Source organism: Heloderma suspectum, chromosome 4 (genome assembly GCF_057233095.1).
Source record: "Heloderma suspectum isolate Gila_16-S chromosome 4, 16-S_ref, whole genome shotgun sequence".
Classification (NCBI taxonomy): Eukaryota; Metazoa; Chordata; class Lepidosauria; order Squamata; family Helodermatidae; genus Heloderma; species Heloderma suspectum.
In genome coordinates, this window is record NC_139461.1 from 214,388,916 (window position 1) to 214,411,128 (window position 22,213).

Here is a 22,213-nt window from a genome sequence, read left to right on the forward strand (position 1 = left end):
TTTTATTTATTTATTATTAAATTTATTAATCGCCCATCTGGCTGGTCACCCAGCCACTCTGGGGGATGTACAACATACAATAAAAACAGTTTAAAACAATAAAATTCTACAATAAAAACATTTTCTAAAATACCCTAACCCACCCCAAATGCCTGCCTGAACAACAACATTTTTAATGCATGACGGAAGCTCATTAACTTTGAACCCTGCCACTGCTCAAAATTCTTTTAATGTTTTCATTAACATTTCAATTTCCTTTAAAGGTTCTTCCAACGTGAACACCAAGTCATCTGCAAAAGCCCTCAGTTTATATTTCTCCTTTTTAATCTTTATTCCTGTAATTCGATCATCTGTCTTATATCTCTGTTCAATAATTTTAAAACCAATATAAACAGTAGTGGTGACAATGGGCAACCTTGTCTTGTTCCTCTTTGTATCTTACAAGATTTAGTCAAATCCCCATTTATAATGATTTGAGCCTTTTGATTGGTATATACCGATTTCACCCATTTTATAAAGTTTTCCCCAAAGTCCAATTCTTCTAAAGTCTTAATTAAGAATTTCCAGTTGAGATTATCAAATGCTTTCTCTGCATCTAAAAAGATCAGAACTAGGGATGTCAGAGAATTCCACGATGGATCTCGGTGAGGCCGAATGCCGGTGCATTCGGCCCCCCAAAATCTATCGCGGAATGAAGCTCCCGCCCCCCAACCCACAAATGGCGCGTGGGATGAAGTCCCCGCTGCCCCCACCCCACGAAAGGCACACGAAATGGAACACTTACCTGCTCCCATCTGTGCTGCTTTGTGAATGGTGGCCGTCCTGGCCGCCATTCACTTCCTCCTCTTCCAAGCCGTGATAAGTAAATACTTATGTAGCCTATCACGGCTAATGCAGGGATGCCATTCACGTCCCTGCGGAGGCTGTGATAGGCTACGTAAGCATTTACGTAGCCTATCACGGCGGGGGGGGGGGGAACCCAGCGTACGCAAATGGCGGCGGCTACCGCCATTTGCGTACGCTGGGTTTTTTTTCCCCCTGCCGTGATAGACTACGTAAGCATTTACGTAGCCTATTATGGCTCAATACAGGGACGCAAATGGCGGCAGCTACGACAGCCGCCATTTGCGTCCCTGCAGGGCTGCCCAGCAGCCGGATGTCCGGCTGCGGGTGGCCGGAGCTGGCCGGCAGTTCCGCAGCTTGGCCGTGGAGCGGAGCCGGCCAGGCAGGATTCCGGGGGGAGGGACAGAGCGCCTCAAAGCTGCTTGTTTTTCTGGATGTTTTTCCAAATATTCCACCACATTCAAGACCGTTCTTACATTATCTCTCATCTGTCTCCTTGGTAGGAAACCACTTTGGTCCCCATATACAAAATCCTGCAATATTTTCTTGAGTCTTTTTGCCAAATTTGTTGCAAATATCTCATAGTCATTGTTTAATAATGAGATTGGTCTGTAGTTTTTTGTCGAGATTGAATCCTGTCCTTCTTTAGGTATTAATGTTATATATGCTGTTTCCCATGTTTCCGGTATCTCCCCCTTTTCTAAAATACTGTTCATCATATTTTTCAATGGTTGTAAATTTCTTCTTCACACTTCTTATAATATAATCCTGATATTCCATCTGGGCCCAGAGTTTTTCCCAGTTTAATTTTTTTTATTGCTTCCACCTTTTCATTTGCTGTTATTGGGCCATTCATCATTTGTTTTTGTTCCTTAGTAATTTTTGGTAAATTTTGTTTATGAATATATTTATCCATTAATTCTGGGGAGATATCATGTCCTTTATACAAATTTGAATAATATTGATTTCAGAAAAGACTTTCTGAATTGCCACGTTATCTAATCCACTTTCACTTTCACTTATTTTCACAATTGTTTTCTTTTCTTTTTCCTTTCTAAGTTTATAGGCCAACCATCTTCCTGGTTTATTAGCAAATTCAAAATTTCTTTGTTTTACAAAGTTTAATTTTTTTTACATATCCTGAACTGTTAACATCAACAATTGTTGTTGGAGTAATTTAATCTGTTGGAGGACAGTTGCCTTTCCCAGTTTTTTCTTTAGGAATTCTTCTTTCTCCTTTATCTGTTTTAGAATATTTTGTACCTTCTCTTCTCTTTTATTTTTCAGTTGCATATTTTGTTGTATAAAATAACCTCTCATATAGGCCTTACTTGCATCCCATACTGTTCGGATATTTGTTCCCTTGTCCAGATTCAATTCCAAAAATTCTCTCAATTTCTTTTTAGTGTCATCCACAATACTTTTATTTTGAAATATCATTTCATTCAATCTCCATCTAAAAGTAATGCTTCTTTTCACATATGACATAGATATAGGGTTATGGTCCGAAAATGATCTTGGTAGAACTTGTATTTTGCCAATATTTGTAGCAAGCTCTTTAGTTGTCAAAATCATATCAATCCTCGAAAAAGATTTATGTTTTTCTGAAAAATATGTATATTCTTTTTGAGTTTTCATTTTTATCTCTCCATACATCTACTAAAGCCAAATTGTCCATCAATTTTAAAAAAAACATTTAGGTAATTTCCCTTGATTACTCTTTATTTTTTTCTCCTATATTCTATCACTTTGAGGTGCAATCACATATATATGCTTATCAATGGGATCTTCTCAAACTGGGGAGAGGTAACGAACGCTCAGTCCTGGGCCCAGTGCTCTTCAACATTTTTATTAATGACTTGGAGTAGGAGGTGCAGGGAATGCTGATCAGATTTGCAGATGACACAGAATTGGGCGGGATAGCTAATACTTTGGAAGACAGAAACAAAATTCAAAGAGATCTTGATAGGCTGAAGAGCTGGGCTAAAAACAACAGAATGAAATTTAATAGGGATAAATGGCAGGTTCTGTACCTAGGAAAAAGAAACCAAATGCACAGTTACAAGATGGGGGATGCTTGGCTCAACAATACTACAAGCAAGAAGGATCTTGGAATTGTTGTAGATCACAAGCTGAATATAAGCCAACAATGTGATGTGGCTGCAAAAAAGGCAAATGCTATTAGCCTTGAGAAGAGAAGACTGAAGGGAGGTATGATAGTGCTCTTCAAGTACTTGAAAGATTGTCACAGAGGAAAGCCAGGCTCTCTTCTCGATCATCCCAGAGTGCGGGACACAGAATAATGGGCTCAAGTGACAGGAAGCCAGATTCCGGCTGAACATCTGGAAAAACTTCCTGACTGTTAGAGCAATACAACAATAGAACCAATTACCTAGGGAGGTAGTGGGCTCTCCCACACTGGAGGCATTCAAGATGAAGCTGGACAGCCATCTGTCAGGGATGCTTTGACTTGGATTCCCACATTGAGCAGGGGGTTGGACTCAATGGTCTTATAGGCCCCTTCCAACCCTACTATTCTATGATTCTATGAATAGATAGATAGATAGACAGACAGACAGACAGACAGACAGACAGACAGATAGATAGATGATATAGATATATTCCCACTATGCAATACAATGGCATGGTGCCTGGCTTGGCTGTGATGACCCCATGAGGGTGGTGCACACTGCAGAAAGCCACCCAGCCGGCACTGGGATGGTGACTAGCTGCTCCCAGTGCCAGCCAAGCCCCCTGTTGCCCACATTCCCACTGGTATCCCTGATGAGCGATTGGAGGCCAACCCCTGCCCGCTGAAAGAGCCAAGGTGACTCCATGGGCTGGATGCGGAACTTCTGTGGGCTGGATCAGGCCCACAGGCTGGAGAGTTTATGTCCCTGATGCAATATCCGTATAGCAGCTTCAGTTTTAATGGGTGGTCTGGCTCATTCAGAGCCCAAGCGTGAGGGTGGGGGGGGGAAGGGTATACTTGGCTATGGCCCATATATCTAGTGAGCAGTAGCCCAGGCTGTAACTCCATTACCAGGAGAGGGAAAATGTGACTAATGTGATCATGGGAGCCAGTGCCGCCAGTAGGATTTACACGCCCCAGATATATGTGAGTATATGTATAGTGCCAGTCTAGCTATAAATATAAATTGTGAAATTGCATAGATGGGATGGGATTGTGGTATGAGTGTGTGTGTGGGGGGCTGTATTGCAAGCTTGTATTGGGCCCAGATAGGGGCCGCGGTGGCTTAGTGGTTAAGACGCTGAACTGCAGACTGGAAGGTTGGCAGGTCAGCAGTTCGAGACCCGAGTGCTGCGTGATGGAGTGAGCTCCTGTCTTCAGTCCCAGCTTCTGCCAACCTAGCAGTTCGAAAGCAAGAAATTGCAAGTAGATAAATAGGTACCGCCTCGGCGGGAAAGGTAACAGCGTTCCGTGCACCTTGGTGTTCAGTCATGCCGGCCACATGACCACGGAAGCATCTTCGGACAGCGCTGGCTCTTCGGCTTAGAAACAGGGATGAGCACTGCACCCTAGAGTCGGACACGACTAGTTGGGGAAACCTTTACCTTTTACCTTTTTTTTATTGGGCCCAAACAATGATGCGTGGGCCCTTGGCCCACCTCCTTGACTAATCTCGTCTGCATGGCTTTGAGAGCTCTGCCACTGATTCTCTCAATTCGCATTCTGTGAGCATGGAAATCATAAATCGGAGTGTACTCCAACAGGATTGTTGCTCAGTAGACAGAGGGCTCTGATCTTCCCTGCTCACCCCCTTTCCCCCTCTCCATGCTGAGGGCAGAACAGCAGTCTTGGAAGAAGAGCCTCCATGGATCTTTCCCCCTGCCCCCCATTCCCTTCCAGCCACTGTGGCTTTCCACAGTGGCTGGAAGGGAATGGGGGGCAGGGGGAAAGATCCATGATTGGATCTTCTGTTCCATTGTTGTAGCTCTGTCTATGGCCATGAAGGAAGATATTTCGATGCCATCTGGGAGCCATAGGATCGCTTGCATTGACTTCCACAACAGGAAACGGTATGCTCTACAGCAGGGGTGAGCAGAAGGTAAATCTCAAGATGTTTTGGACTTCAACTCCCAATATTCCTGACCACTGGCCATGCTGGCAGGGGACTTCTGGGAGTTGAAGTCTATAATATCTGGTATCTGCCTTCTGCCCACCCCTGTTCTACAGTGTTTACATAATGTGCTCACTATAGCTTAGTCTCCATATACCTGTGTTCTCCCTTGCCTTTCGAGCACTGAAGCAGATGTCAGTGGCATGCCAGTCCTTATTAAGACGTTTGCTTTTAAATTCTACTCTGTAAACCTGTCAACCCATTGTAAAGCTTGCTTCAAGTGTATGGGTGTTACCTCATGTACGTTGAACCAAAAGTAAAACTAGCAAAGTAAGTAATGAAGCACTATAATTTAGGAATGCTTGAAGAATTCGAACTTTGCAAATTCTGATACAAATTGACCTGATCTGAAACTCCCAGAATAATGGTACTGAGATTGGAATTTCACAGCCTTCAGAATGTTATGATGCAGTTCTTGATTAAAAATGATTACACACATTTTGAGTGAAAATACATTTAAAAAAAAATAAGGCTGAAATCCCTACTTACCTGAGACTAAAGCCTATTGAACTCAGTGGGACTTGCTTCTTCTGTGTAGCCATAGATAGTAGTTATGTAGTTAAATGTGTGTGTTATCACAGATTAATGCAGAAATGGGATGCAATGGATTTATGAATATGTGCAAAAATGACATGGACATGCAAAAATGGTATCAGAAATAGACTGATACCCCTACCATAATTACATCAGACCTGCTCTGCTTATAAATTCAAACAATGCAATTTGTTCATTTTAAACAGAACCAATTTGTTGCAAAGCCCCCCTAGTCATCCTTATTCATAAATGTGGGAATTACCCAGCTCTTCCTTTCTCTTGCTGACTTGTGTGTAATCTCACAATGACTGTCCCCAAGTCTTATATCCTTCTCAGCATCCTTCATCTATCAACCTTTCTCACCATTCAGCCTGTCATTACTAATGCCCCCCCCCTCCATATTCTCTAAACCAAATGAAAATCTATAGAGAAAGAAGGGGCTCTCTGTGCAGAGCTGGGTGGCCAATGGCCCCATAGTGTCCCAAGCATCCATGTCCCCCCACATACAGGGGAAGAGGATTGGGGCTAAAAGACTAAAGGAAAATGTGGGTGCATGGAGGCTAACAGTGTAATCCTAACCCCCAGATCTGCTGGATGGAGAAGTTTAGGATGGGGTAGAGATACCCCTCACCAGCAGAGAAGAGCTCTGCCAGAAGGGGGCACATCTCCCCAGAGGCCCCAGTAATGCCTCAGGAAAGCTCCATGAGTGTAGAACTACCACTGGTCATGTATCTGCCAGCAGTAGGCTCCAAAAAGGCATGTTCCAGGGATGAGGTGGTGGTGACTTTGGACCTGCTGGATACAAAGCTTCTCCATTCCTTTGAGAGGCCCCAGGATTGGGCCTCTCAGCTGTGCCAACCTAGAACTAATCCCCCCCATTGGAAAACCTGCTCCCCCACCCTTAGCTGGCATGAGCTGGCAGGGCTTTGGAACTGGCATACAAATACAATCCACTACTTGCCCCCATCTCACTTATGCTTGCTCTGCCGGTTGTAAGTGAGCACAATGAGAGGCTGTAAGACTGTGAATACTGTGGTCTAACTTACAATTTCCATTCTGTGGGTGCATGAGTGAATTTGTAAGGATCTGATTTTAAACTGAAATGGGATGTTGGTTATAGAACAGAATATCTGGTCCAGTTGTGGCCAGGTGTTGAGCTTAGCATGTTATTACCAGCTAAAAGGACCCTTGACCTCTCCTGGAAATATCACATCATGGGATTGGTCCCTTTGCAAAATGAAGAATCAAGGAAGTACCCATTGTCAGTTCCACTTTAGTGCATGCACAATCACTTCAGAGAGAGGTAAATTTACCTACAACAGGTTTGTATCACTTGCATTTCTAATGTTGGTTGTGTTTTGTATGTCCAAGAAATTTTTACAGACACAGAACAAAAGAAGTTGTATCTCATAGCCATAAGACTAGCAAAAATCTAACAGCATAGCCAAAGGATTGTGCCTGCATTGCCCATAAGATATTCCAATTATATCTCCAGCAGTTTTGATTTCCATCACTTACAGAACATGTGCCTTCCATCATCTGCTCTCTCCCATAGCCCATGCCGAGTGCATGTTTTCGTCCGCAGTTCTGGAGTTATGCTGACTGTTTACCAAAGTAGGTTTTAGCTGGTGGGTGCTGTTCATTTCTTTTTAGTCAATGTGCTTTTATAGGTTCATGTATAGTTTTTTCATTGATATGTTTTTAATAGCTGTATTTTTATGTTTCAGTTATAATTTTGTATTTTCTCTCTATTTTATTATTGTTTGCTTGCCTTGAGCACTATTTTTAGTGGAAAGGTGGGATAACATGTAATCCATCCATCCATCCATCTATCCATCCATCACAATGTTCAAAATCTCCAGCTGGTGAAAAATTTAGCAGCCAGAGTGGACTCAAACGCCTGTCTGAATAAAAATGTCTTTGCCTGCCAGCAAAGATTCAGCTAGCCTAGCCTCCCTTGGCAGGGAGTTCCAGAGCCTCGGAGCAGCGCCCAGAAAGGCAATCTCTCAGTTTCCTGCCAACAGGACAGAGAGAAAGGTCTCTCTCAAGGGTCTTAGAGACCAGGATGTCTCATAAGGGAGAATGCAGTCTTTCAAATAGCCTAGGGCTTTATAGGTTGCAAGCGGTACTTTGAATTGTGCTCGGAAAGAGACTGGTACCCAGTAAAGCTGTTGTAACCAGAGAGTCACATGCTTCCTGTAACCAACCCCAGTCAACAGTGTGCCCACAGGTGAACTTTCTGAATGCTTTTCAAAGGCAGCCCCACATTGAGCACATTAACATAATCCAAATGGGATGTAACTAAAGCACATGTTATCATGGCCAGATTATAAATCTCTAGGAACAGCTGCAGTTGGCGAACTAGCCCAGCTGTGCAAATGCCCTCCTGGCCACTGTCAAAACCTGCACTTCCAGGTTTAGGGCTGAATGCAGGTGTACACCCAAGCTGTGAACCTGAGTCCTCAAAGGGAGTGGAACCCCATCCAACACAAGTTGAATCCCTATTCCCCGATCTTCCTTTCAACTGACCAGGGGCACTTCTGTCTTGTCTGGATTAAGCTCTCATTTGTTTTCACCCATCCAATCCATGACCAATGTCAGACACTGATTTCAAAACTGGACACCTTCCTTGGATTTAGATGGAAAGAAGAGATAAAGTTGGGGGTCATCAGCATATTGGTGGCACTGAACCCCCAAAACTCTGGACAACCTCTCCCAGCGATTTCATGTATAGGTCAAATAGCATGAGGGACACCACTGGCCAATCAAAGGGGAGTCCTCCTGCACCACCTTCTGAAATCACCTCTCCATGAAGGACCAGAGCCACCATAAAACAGTGCCTCCAAATCTCATTGCAGCCAGGTCTTCAAAGGCAACCTCGTGGCCAGTGCATTGCAATAGAATGAGTAGATTTAGGCATAGGGTTTTCAGTTTGAAGGGATGGGGTTTGACTAAATGATGATTGCATGTCTTTTATTCTATTCTTGACTATTTTTATTTTATTTTTTGCCACCTGGACATAACTGAATGAAAAGCCTGAAGCTCAGATGGGAGGAATTGCAAGGGAGCAACCTTCCCATTGGCTGGCATGGCCATAAACAGCCAGAAAGCAGAACACAGATGCTACTTGGGAAGCACTGGCTTAGTCCAGTATAAGGAAGCTCTGAGCTGTGGTGTAGATTGAGACACAGTAACTGCTCATTTTAAAATGGTGATTCTCATCAAACTTGGCTGTGTAGTGGCTGTGTTGGAAGAGCCCAGAGTAGCTCATCCACAAATGGGTGAAAGAGTATATGTGTACATTTGCAGAGAGGTGGGGGGTCTCTTCCAGGAGACAAGGGCAGCAATGCTGTTTGAGTGAGGGAAATTTTGAATATAATAAAGCATTTGTAAGATCAATAGGGTAGTCTGGCACAAAATCCTACGTTTGAGTCTAGTTTGACTCACAATCCATGAACACGCATTAGTGCGGATAGAATTTTAAAAGAGGAGATAATTGGGTTTAGAACACCAGGGGATTAGCTGCATGCTCCAAGTATTTTAAACAATAGTGCTTGGTAAGCACTCCCTGTTACTAAAATAATATAGAAGAAATGTCAATGCAAATATCGATAACCTAGTACAGTGGATCTTGAAGTACTGCATGTCTGTAGCTCAGGGCACATTAATCTGGTCTGATGACCTAGCAGAGTCTGGATTATCCCAGTGTTGAAGGAACAATGTATATGCAGGTTATGCTTACTTCTGATGCATGAGCAGTTTTCACACCTCCTGAAAAGGGCTCCCCGGCCCACACCCGTTTAAAACAATGTGCAGCCAGTCTTCTTTATAGCCACCCAAGGCACTTAGGCAGATTGTAGGCTTTTTTAAAAAATGTGTACCCTAATTTACCCCACATTGCAGCCTTCAGATAAGGTAAGAGGCCAGATGTGGTCTTGCAGTGTGCAGAAATATGTCAGGTTTAGGGCTGCCACTTTTTTTCTGGCAGGACTTCAACCACTGCAGGCAGGCAGCAGGTACAGCATTGGAACGCTTCACCAGCTGAATTTCTGCCTGTTAGGCAGTTGTTAAGGCACAGGAGCCAGGGGGTGGGGGGAGGAGCTAGCAACCTTCCTCAGGATACATTCGTTGAAGAGCAGTTAACGCGCTTGAGCGCTTGCAGTCACAGTCAGAAACAGAGGATCTGTGCAAAGCAAATGCTGCGAACGTAAGAAGAGCCGTGCTGGATCATACCGAGGGTAATCCAGCATCCTGTTTCCGAGAGTGGCGAGCCACATGATTCCAGCAATCCCAGAAACTAGGCATGAAGCCAGCAGCCCTTTCCTGTTGTCCATCCCTCCAGGAGCTGCTATTCAGAAGCATGCTGCCTCTAAACATGGAGGTTCCATTGTGCCTTGCGGGGAAAGCATGGAGTGAAGGCAGCAGGGAAAAGAAGACATAGCCCTACATTTGTATATGTCAAAGGCACTTATGTGACTGCCTCAAACTTGCAACAATCGAGACTCTGGTCTCCTAAGGGCTCCAGTAGGAGTAAAACTGGTGTCGCACAGCTTGGTCCCTCTGAGTGTTTACTGTGTCATTTGTTGTTATGCTGCACTTGAAATGTAAGTCTCCTCAGGAAAAAATCAATCGCTGAAATTGTGTAAACAATTTGTTTTGTAGAAATAAACAGGAAATGTTTGTCAAATCCTGCTCCCGTATCTGGGAAACAATCTGGAGCAATTGCCCTCCTATCTACCAAGAAGCAGCATTGCTTTTTATACCTAATGTAGTTTGTTTGTTTCTTTCTTTCTTTCTTTAAGAAAAGAGGGGGAAATGCTGAAGTGCAGCTTTTCAAGGATGTGATGCTGGAGGTGTGATGATGTCCCTAGGCCATGTTCAACAAACATTCCATACGCTCCCTTCCGTCCTGGAAGTCTGCCTTGAATTGATTGGTGTGTGTTCGTGTGCTCTTTCAACAGCTCTTGTGAAAGAAAGGTGGCCGGAATCCTTTTTATCAATTCTGCCACTATGTAATTCTATAGAGCCGTTTGACCCGTCTGACCTGATACATATCATTACAAATTTTTCTTTTCTGAATGTACATGTAAAGCAATTTTGAAGTGCAGGCACTCATCATGACAGCTTCGTAGCCATACCCCCAAGGAGTGTGCAAAAATGCAGGCAGCCGTCTTGACGTCTTATATATGTATTGCAATATGTTTTGTTCTATGTGCATTTTGTAAAGCTAATGGATCTTAATTACCCATTCAAGACCAAGCCATCTCAAAATGCTTCGTGGTACAACAGGGATAGCTTACAACAGTACTGGGAAAATCCGTTTTCCCTCAGCTGCTGTAGGGAATGCAGCTAAGCTCAGAGGGAACAGGGAAGTCTGGGAGTGGGGCGGGGCGGGGTGGGGCAGGGTGGCAGGTGATGTCGTTATCCCTGCTAATCAAAAAGTCCCAGTGCATCAGCCTTCTGAGCTCTGGCTTCAGTACACCACTGAAGACCAAGCCAAACAATTTTACTGATCGGCCTGCCCTTGAGGTTCTAGTAGGACACACAAATAGTGAGCGAAGCAGACAAACAGGTGATTCCTGAATGTTTTGTGGAGAGATGGCTAAAACAGAAAGCTGTGACTTGGAGAGGAAATACATAATAAGGGTTTAGGGTTACAGGTTTATGTTACTACTGCCGTTGCTAAACCATGGCTTTAGCACTGATGAGAGATGTCAACAAAGCTTGCAAGTTTAGGTCCAGATATGACCTTTGGGGACTCCATGCACATCACAAAGGAAGCATTACAAGCCCTTCCATTATTCTCTAGTTTGGATTAAAATCCAAGATAGAGAAGTAGTCCTGGCTTACCTCCCCATGACCCTTCCCACCCAGCTCCCAATTCCCTAACGCTCCGTCTTTCTCTTTAAGCAATGGGGCAATGGTGGTGCTCCAGCTTGAAAGACAGTCAGAGGGAGATTTTTCATTTATTCTATTTATTTAATCAGTTTCTTAGACCATAGTCTTCCCAAGGCAGTTTAAAGCATAAGTACAATTCAATTCAACAAAAGTTAATAACAACTTTATATTAAATGTAAACAATGTGAAATAAAACCAGTCAACATGTCCATCAAAAGCAAATACACTAAATGTGTTCAATTAAAAGCCAGGAAGATGCATATATTAAACCCTCTTAAAAACAGGCACAGATGGGATCAGCCTTATGTCATACAGGATGGGATTGTATATGGTAGGGGCCATCAAGGAGAAGGCCCTATTTCTTATGCTCACCAGTCCTGATGTTCTTGGTGAGCAGGGCCTCCAGAGATGATCTTAAAACATGGGCAGGCTCATACAGATGTAAGTACTTCAAATAAGCTGGACCCAAACCATTTAGGGTTTTAAATGTCAAAACCAGCACTTTGAATTGGGCCAGAATCACACCAGCAACCACTGCAGGTGATACAAAAGTGGTATAATACAGCCTTCCCCAACTTGGTGCCCTCCAAATATTTTGGACTTCAACTCCAGCCTCAGCCAGCATGGTCAATGGTCAGAAATTGTGGGAGTTGTCATCCAAAACGTCTGGGGAGCACCACATCGGGGAAGACTGGTAAAATCTGATCTGACCCAACAAGGACTCAAGCAGCCACATTCTGTACCGGTCGAAGTTCTGGTTTCTCCCTCCTCTTTCTGGTCCACTGATCCAGAAGACCTCTGTGACTACTGGGAAATGTTGTTCTCCCTAATGCTACTGCAATGTGAGTGACTTCTGACATCAGATTGGCTCAGATATCATCTGAACTATTTCTGTTCCCTATGCCCTGCCTTAAAAAATAGTTTGGCTTATTTTCTGAACTAATCTGACATGAGCCAAGTTGAGGGCTGGAGGGAGAAATTCCCATAACTAGAACCAGCAATGTGCAAGGCTCTGTACAAGGCATATTATATGGGTTACTATCTACAAGGTCTGATTCAGAAGGCAGAGAGATGGGAAGATAAGCCAGATATGGTGGGGATAAGTCAGGCAGCAGCAGAAGAGCAATTAAGGGGAAGCTAAGTGGCTCAGCAGAGGTTTTGCTAAAGAAATGGGTTCTCGGGAGAGACTAAAAGAGAGGGTGAGGGAAGCAGCCTGCTGAAGAGAAGAAAAGGAGAAAGCTGTTCAGGGCCAGGGAGTTTCACTACTGATTCAGTCGGAACTGACATTTGGGTTCCTAACAACACAAGCTTTTATAAATTGGTCCCCATAGTAAGACCTCTTGCAGGCAGTGCACTAAACCTAGAATAATTGGTGCAGGAGGTTTCGTTGCAAAGAAATAAAGAGTTCCACAGCACAAACTTTCATCTGAAACAGCTTAATCCCAATAAGACTTGGGCCCAATTTAACTATGGAGACCAGAAAGAATGCGACAGCTACCTTTTTTTTTTCTCACAAGGAGCAGGGCCTTATTGTGGGTAGCGCCCCACTATATTAGATTCTCACCCACCTGGAACTCCTTCATAGTCCTCAGGAAACAAGCCAAGGTTTTCCTATACCCACAAGCCTCTGGGGACAATATGCCTACGCTGCTCTTTCTAAGATTTATTGTCCCCGATAGTTTTGTTTAAATTACTTGAATTAGTTTAAAATTTAGTGATTTGGTTTCATGATTGTTTTTGCTTACTGTTGTACAGCTGCCTCATGGGCCTTTATGGTGGAAATGTATATGTAATAATAAATGAACAAACCAATGTTAAAATGCCACAGCCTTATAACCTAGACTTAAGACTGCAGCAAATCATTGGTGAATCTCAAATCTCAGAATAACAACATTAAAATAATTTGACTGAGCTAACACAGCTAAGGAACTAGGCATATTGTTGATGGAAAAAGGTTCAGTAGAGAGAGCCAGTGTGGTAGTAGCTGGGGGAAACCCAGCCTCAAATCCCCACTAAGCCATGAAAATCAGCAGCTAACCTTGGGCCAGTCACTCAGCCTAAACTACTTCACAGGACTGTTGTAAAGATAAAATTAGGAAAGAACCCTATGCCCTTTGAGTGTGTGTGTGTGTGTACACTAAATATAAATCTAAGAAATAAATAAATGTGCTAGGGGTATTACAAAGGTCCATTGATAAATAAGAAAGACAGCAATCCCAGGGCATGGTCTGAAGGCACATGAGGCAGCCACCTTGTTGAAGCTAAGCAGGTCTTGGTCTGGTCAGTGCCTGGATGGGAAACCACATGGGAATTTCATGCGGCCAGTTTGAGTTCCATGATGGAAGAAAAGTGGGATATAAATGTAAATAATAACAATTAATAATAATACGCAGGCACTACTTGCATGAAAAAGCAATGTGAGTGCAAGGGGCTGCAGGGACACATATTTTGCCCCATCCCTGAGGCTGTGCAGCTCCTCACAAGTCCCTCATATGCTGAGAAATAACTTATGCAGTGGGAAACCTTTTCTATCCTTGGAGATTCCCTGAGAAATTTAAAACCCCGGAAAGTCATGTGGAGAGCTGCCATGGATCGAAAACGCTTCCTGCTGCAGAAATTATACCTCAACATATGAGGGGCTTAAGAAGAGTTGTGCAGCTCCAGGGACAGGGCTAAATGTTTGGCTCACTTCACCTTGTGTACTTGTGTTGCTCTTTCACAGGAGTAACATGTGCATAGGGTGAGCGTGTCCCATGAATGGTCTACATTTACTTCCAATAGGTTGGATCCAGGATCTGCCTTCCCCAAGAGGAAGGGTTCCACTCACAAAGTCTCTCCACCTGAATGTTGGGGATCCGCCCCCAACACCACATCTCATGTTATTCATCAGGGCCTCCTGGCTCTCTGTGTAGCATTTTCAGGGAGCTGGAGGGGCTGCCATGGGAATGACACTGCAGGGAAGCCCACTTCCATCAGCACAGCTGATCCATCATAAATCTGAAGCCAGCCCAAGGTGTGCAGTGCAATCCTGTACATGACTGCTCAGAAGTAAGCCCCATTAAGTTCAATAGGACTTACTCCCAAGTAAGTGTGAATGTTATATCAGCCAAGAAGTATCCAGGAAAAACAACTGATGTAGGGGTTCCACAAGAATTACAGAGAAACCCTACTTGGTTGTTACATTTCCTGTATTGAAATTGATCATAATGAACTTGGCCTTGGAGAACGCAGTTTGGAACGAGGGTAGCCATTGACTGGGATGAATCTAGACCAAAGTGATTCGATGTTGACATGTTCAAACTCATCAGGTTAAAGTGGTTTCACAATTAAGGAAATTGTTAACTGTTTCCCATTCTTTCATTTCAGTTTCTCCAAAGATAAGTCATATCTCAAATGACATTGTGGTGAATGAAGGAAGCAACGTCACACTGGCTTGCTTGGCTACAGGAAAACCAGACCCTTCCATTTCTTGGAGACATATCTCTCCATCAGGTATGCCCAAAATTTGGTCTGATCCTCTGATATAACCTTTTTGTTTCATTTTTATATAAAGAGCTAGAAAAATCCTAAGTGCCAGGTTGCTCAAAAACCTCAAACTGTGATGTTGGTACCCAGACATTTGAAATGTTTTTCAAAACCTGGTGAAAAGCAGTAACTGAATGACACTGAATGCAATCTGAATGCAAAAGCCCATGAAATCAAAGTCTGAGGAGTAGTCCTGAACTTTAAATTCTTTTGGAGTTTTGGTTTGATTTTTGCACTTCAGATTAACATGTTACCGCTGAAGTTATTTTTTTCTGTAGACAGATGAAACCTGCAAATGGTTGAGGGAAAGGTGGTATCAATTTTCAGGGCTTTCCCCAGGTGATGTTTCACCCTGGGCAAGAGAACTGAAGTGGGTTGCAAGCCCCTCCCTGTGTGCACCCCCCCCACACACACATACACAGGCTGTTTTCCCCAGATGTTTTCTTCCCTTAGTCTGCAGGGCAACAGATGGTGGAGCGATCCAGCCAGCTGGTTTAGCATCTAAAGAGGAGGTGACAGGGAAACTGCCACTGAGAAACAGAGCTGGAGACTTTGGCCCAGTTGCTGTGATGATGGGAGCAGGAAGCGCAATCTTGCCGTCCTGAAAGAAGCAACTGGGCAGAGAGTTGTTGTAGCTCTACTGCCTGAGCTATTCATCCCTATCTCACAAGACCTACAGGGCTTGGAGAAGAGTAACCATGGAATTGCACCTAATGGCAGGAGGATCTGGGATAAAAAGGGGTTCCTACATAGAGGCCAAGCCCAGCCAGGCAGAGAAAGTGCCCTGGATGATTATTAAAGCCTCTTCCTTCTCTTGCTCTGTGCCCCTCCACGGTCCTCATCCACACTCCCAGTTAGTTTCTGGCCTGAGCCCTGTCCATTTGTTCAATACACACATTGACTGAATGCACATGGGAAGATGTGCATTCGGAAGGCTGTGCTCCTTCCCCCATGCGTGTTCATTGAATACCTGAACAGAAGCCTCACGCATGTCAGTGCATGTCAGGCCCACAGGTCTAGAGCAGAGCTTGCAGCCCACCTGCATTCACTGACTGCACAAAGGAGGGTGGTGGAGAGCAGTGGCAGTGGCTGTCATTGTTCCTCAGCAGTGTGCTGCCTTGTCTGAGCCTAGACTGGGGCTGTTCAATCTCTTTCAGACTGAGGGCCAAATTCTCTTTCACAGAAGCTCTTGGGGGCCACATTCCAGTGGTGGGCAGAACTGAAGGCAGCAGGGGCCAAAATTCAAAAATAACAGCATATTTTAGCTTGAAGCTCTTATTCCCGGTAACGATGCCTTTGGAGAGGCATTTTGAACCGCTTAGATCGGGGGGGGGGGGGGGGCTCAGAAAGCCAAGAATCTACCCAATGCTTAGTGGTCAGGAGAAAGGGGTGGAGCCAGGGGAAGGGGGAGTGGCCATCCAGGGAATGTCAGAGGGCTGGATCGTGACCCAGAAACATCAGATTGGCCCCCTGGGCTTAAGGTTCTCTACCCCTGGCCTAGAGGGAGTGGGTGGACAGTGTGAATGGGAGTGTGGCTCATGTGGCAAGCAGAGGGAGAGCTGGGGAGGGTGGGCAAACAAGGCCGAGAGGCTGCAGCACTGCTTCTTCTCCACTTCACCCTGGGCTTTGGTCAGTCAGTGGTCAGCTCTGTGAACATGCCTCACCATGACACCATGCCTATCATGTTTGCTTTGGAAATAAATCCCTTCAGTGGCTAGTTAACTCCTAAAACACCATTCCCAATTGCCATGAGAACTAAAACTGCATTCATACCTTGCTTGCCTCTACATTTCTTTCTTCTCTGTTTGTTGGCCTTGCCTCTTTCTCCCTCCTCCCCTACATCTGTTTTCATCCTCCCTCCCGTCCTCCTTCATTGAAATTTAGCTTAGAAGCTTCTTAGGACAATGACCTCTTAGGCCTGTCTTTTTTTCTTCTTCTTTTTTGCAGTGCAAAGTGCCAGGCACATTGGTGGTGCTAGTTTAACCACAACAACATCAACCCCATTATCATTGCTGAAATCTCTACTAGTTCAGGGAGGGCGACCTGCTGATAAGATTGGGTTTCAGAGCTTATTTGCCCATATCAGCCTGCTCACACTTTAAGATGGCAATAGAGGTCCTTCTCACTTGCCCATCTTTTAATGTAGTTAAGTGAGCAAGTACACAAGGGAGGGCCTTTTCTGCAACAGCCCTACATTCCTAGAATGGGTTGCCCCCAGGGCTCCATCAGACCCCATCACTACAAGGTTTTAGGAAGGACTTGTTTTCTCTGGCATTTTCATGATTATGTTTTATTGGACTGTTCTGGGTTTTTAGCTGCAATTGTGTTTTCAATTTCAGTACTGTCTAGGGCCAGATCTGCACCTTGGGTCATATCATAGAGTCATAGAATCAGAGAATAGAAGGATTGGAAGGGACCTATAAGACCATCAAGTCCAGCCCCCTGCTCAATGCAGGAATCCAAGCCAAAGCATCCCTGACCGATGGCTGTCCAGCCTCATCTTGAAAGCCTCCAGTGTGGGAGAGCCCACCACCTCCCTAGGTAACTGGTTCCATTGTTGTATTGCTCTAACAGTCAGGAGATTTTTCCTGATGTTCAGCCAGAATCTGGCTTCCTGTAAGTTGAGCCTGTTATTCCATGTCCTGTACTCTGGGATGATTAGGAAGAGATCCTGGCCTTCCTCCCTGTGACAGCCTTTCAAGTAGTTGAAGAGCGCTATCATATCTCCCCTCAGTCTTCTCTTTTCAAGGCTAAACATGCCCAGTTCTTTCAGTCTCTCCTCATAGGGCTTTGTTTCCAGTCCCCTCATCATCTTTGTTGCCCTCCTCTGAACCCTCTCCAGTTTGTCTGCATCCTTCTTAAAGTGCGGTGCCCAGAACTGGACACAGTACTCCAGGTGAGGCCTAACCAGTGCTGAGTACAGGGGAACTAGTACTTTCTGGGGTTTGGAAGCTATGCTTCTATTAATGCAGCCCAAAATAGCATTGGCCTTTTTTGCAGCCACATGCAAATGATGCCATCATGGTAACGCTAGATCACTCTTGCGCAAGTACACCTCGTAGGACACACAATGACATCTGTTGCTGTATTTTGGATAATGTGGAATAAAAAGCAAGAAATAACCATACGATAGCAGTACATAGAATGTGTAATGTGCCCCAACAGTTATCAGTGCACTTCAACACCAGTATAAAGCAGTAGTGTAGATCTAGCCAATGGAACCAATTCCCTAAGGAGGTGGTGGGCTCTCGCACACTGGAGACATTCAAGACGAGGCTGGACAGCCTTCTGTCAGGGATGCTCTGACTTGGATTCCTGCATTGAGCAGGGGGTTGGACTTGATGGTCTTATAGGCCCCTTCCAACCCTACTATTCTATGACTCTAGTCTAAGTTACATGTTGTATTGATGGTGTTTGTTGATTTTATTCATTTTTGCTGTTTTATTATTGTATTTTTTTTACTGGATGTGACTTGGGAGGGCTCTTGCCCCAAAAGGTGGCTTAGAAATATTTTAAATAAATAAAAACAAAGGAATAATTCAGGCGAGTAGACAATATCTAGATGTAATGGATCTACACCATGTGGGTGTAGGTATTGGAGCCACATCCTACTATGCCTGATAGTCATGCTAATCAGCACTTTGCTTTATGGAGAAGGACTTGAAAGAATTACTAATAGTGACCTTTGAAAGAGCAACAATTAAACCTTTTTAAGTGACCACCAAGGGAGTAGAAAAATCGGTTACATCATAAAGGTGGTCTTTAACTAAATGTCAAACAAAAGTGTGTTGGGAACCTTGGGGAGTCTTCAAAGTGGGAGCCTACGATGTGAGCTCACCTAATGGAGCTTGTGTTTCATTGTTAAAACGACATTAGCAGAACCCTACTGCCATCTTGCAGCTTCAGGACAAAGAGAAATTCAGGGTTTCCCCCAATAACTAAATCTCTGATGAAATCTGCACCGTATTCAAGACTATTCTTAGTTATAATTCAATTAGGGCTGCAATTAAATCCGAAACACACTTACACTTTTGGAATAAGCCAGTGGATATAATTGGTAGAAATGAATGCAAATTAAACACTTGTTAATGCCAGATAGTGCTGAACCAATAAAGACAAAGCACTAGTTCCAATATTTAGGACAAGCAAGTGGATTTCCAGAAACCTGCAGCTGCAGGGTGTTTGTCTGAAAGCTCCTCCATGTAGAAATAATCCCTGCGTGTTGAAAAAAGAAGGATTCAGGCTTTATGTTCTCTCTGGCATATTTATTAGGTTTCCACATGCAGGGAGTTTTGGGTGAGTGAGGATGTTCAACCTTCATCCTGAAGTAGTACAAACTCAGAACTGAATGGACCTATCATGACTAAGGGCCTGGCCGCCTCTGTCCCAGAACAGGATATCTACTCCCTATATCATTCCAGACAGATTTTTGCCCAGTCTTTAAAGGACCAAACTACTCTGTCTGTCTGTCTGTCTATCTACTGACCAATAGCTGAAGCTCTCTGGGCAGTTTACAGTAATTAAAACCATGAAATACAACATAAGATACAATATAAACATTTAAAACTACAGTATAAAATAGAAGTAAAAACCAAAATAAAACCTAGCAGTAATAGGGATGGATGGACACCACTGTGCCCACGCTTGGCAGGCACTCCAAGGCACATGCTTGGCAACTGCTGCTGCCACTCACCCAGGTGAGCCAGGCCGTGGGAGCCCCTGGAGGGCTTGGTGACCCTTCCACTCGTGTCTGGGCCTGGCTTGCGTATGTCTTTTTTCCACCCGTCCTCCTTTGCAGCTGCCATTTTAACGCAAGATGGGGGGCTCTTGTTTTTTTGTAAGTCTGTTGTGTACAACAGTGGACCTAAAGGGCCATTTCTGCAACAATACACTTATGAAAAACAAGAGCCCCCATCTTGCATTAAAATGGTGGCTGTAAAGGAGGATGGTGTAAGGCCCCAGGCCTGTAAGCAAGCTAATAGCAGTTTAGAGAGGCTAAGAGATCCATAATCCTTTCTTTCTGCTTTGGTGAGCATTTCCCTTGTAGGTAGGTCTCTTGGCTTGTAAGGAGTCAAAGGTCGATATGGCCGCCCTCAGCACATTCCATGCTAATGAGCTCTGGTACCATTTATCTTATCAGAGTCTTGGATGTGCCTGAAAAGTGAAGCTCTGTTTAGCTTAATGCTACAGGTGGCTGTGCTGGGTGGGAATACTATGATAGTCTTGCTTCTGCCACATACGTTACTAAGCAATAATAGCTATGCTGGGGAAGTTGTAGATGAACCCTAATTAACTCGTGCTCCTGTCATACTGCCTCACTGCTGTGCCTGGATAACTTGTATGACATAAAACCCATCGTGCACTACAGCTTTTTGTTCAGAGAAGCTGTCTGATCCAACCATTGGGTACGCCTGTGCGCTGAAAGTACTCTAATAAAGTCTCCTTGTAAGTAAACCTGGATCTGGCTTATCACTTTCTCGGCACCTTTAAATCTTGGCAGCCGACGGCCAGGGCACACAGAAGGGCAAGGAAGGACGCACATGAGTGGATGGGCCTGGTAAGTCCTCCTGCCCCTCCAGCACCGCTGCCGCCATGGTAGCCAGGGTGAGGAGAGGAGAAGAAGGGAGCACTGCTTTCCTCTCCTCTTCCTCCCATCCCAGCTACCACAGCGGAATTGGCGAGGCAGGAGGACGACGGGCGGGAAGCCCCTCTTGTTGTCACCTTGCCCTACCAGCACTGCTGCTGCCATGTTACCCAAGCTGGGAGGGGAGAAGGAAACCATGGCACTGGCAGGGCAGGTTGGCAACTCGCAGAGAGAGGTAAGCTGATCCCGGGCACTGCAAAGCTCCAGGGCGCTCAGCGGCCAGGTCCATCAGCACCCCATGGCTTGGCGAGCGGGGTCTGGGAAGCTGAGCACAGGGGAGTCCGCCGGCCTCCCAGACCCAGTCAGGCATCTGCAACAACCCTAAGCATCAATGCAAATATTTAAAATACAGTAACAGATTTAACACAATAGAGACTGAAAGACTAAAATGCTTGGGAGAATAAGAAAATGCTAGACACAGCACAACGTAGCATGCACCTGCCCCTCTAGTTTCTGCTTACTCACAAGTAAGTGGGCAGGATCCTGACATGGACTGGGACCACGTCCCAAAGATTCCCTCCTGATATCATCCCTTACACACACACACACACACACACACACGTGCAGGTGCTAAAAAAATGACAAAGCCCCCTTTCTTGCCAATGGAGGCTTTTGTTTTGTAACCACTATGTTGGGGGTGGGGGGATGAATATCAGTAGGAGAGTGGCTGCAGGGGAGGGGAGCTTTAAACCTCCACTCCCAGCAAATTGTATTCTTGATCCAGATCACGGCCCCACATATTTATCTGTGATGAACTAAATAGTAGAAGGGCAGCTGCATGCTACAGAGATAACATAAAGTTTGGCCCTTAGAAAGTGGATTTGACACCTAGTTCTCTCCCTAGGGGGAAGATTTGGAAGGGAGAAATAGTGGACAGGGACGGGACCACCTCCCTGCTACTTTCCACTCTAAATCCCACCTCCCAGAACAGCTTTGCCTTTAAAAAAGAAAGATGTCAAGGCACTGTTACATTCCTTGATGTGTAACATGCAAATGCAATTAGCCTTGATATGTAACATGCCATTAACTTTCCTTAAAAAAGGAAGGCTGAGATACCACCTGGAAACTTTGATGCTCTCTGGGTAGGATTGCTATCTCTTGAAAGAGAAAATTCTGCTACCCAAGTGGGCCTGGAGGATGAAACCTGGTGGTTCAGGAGCAGAGCATATAGAAATGCTCCATTCATCTAAGGTGTACAGCTTGTGCATGTGCATACAAGTACAGATGGGGAGACATTTTGTGTGGACCACATTTTCTAAACAAAACAACCTAATTCATTCTTCCTGGACTAATATGCTGATTGGAACACAGTTGTCCTTCAAACTGCATACATCTCTGAGTTTTATGATGCATACAATTATATATATTAAAGTACATATAAATATATATATTATATATAGCATATATTAGAGAATGTTGCATACAGAAATGCATTTATTAGGGAAATTTGTGTACAAAAATGCATAGATTGGGGAATATGTAAGTTAGGGGAAATTGTGTAGGAAAATAAATGAATTTTCATACTTTTTTGAAAAAAATCACAGGCTGATGTGGAAATTACATATGAAATTGACATGGATCAGATATGAACATGTTTGTCCATCCTACTTACCAGTCTTCTGCCACC

General features: G+C 44.4%; 1 protein-coding gene across 3 annotated transcripts in view; it reads left to right on the forward strand.

Annotated features, from left to right (window-relative positions):
- NEGR1 (neuronal growth regulator 1) overlaps positions 1–22,213 on the forward strand; it is a 791,297-nt gene that overhangs the window by 480,624 nt on the left and 288,460 nt on the right. For all 3 annotated transcript variants that reach the window (XR_014790510.1, XM_084852229.1, XM_084852228.1), the window contains exon 3: positions 14,784–14,909. Coding sequence is in view for 2 of the 3 variants with exons in the window: in XM_084852229.1 (XP_084708355.1) it covers positions 14,784–14,909 (126 nt within the window). In the remaining variant the exon portion in view is untranslated. The remainder of the gene's footprint in view (positions 1–14,783; positions 14,910–22,213) is intronic.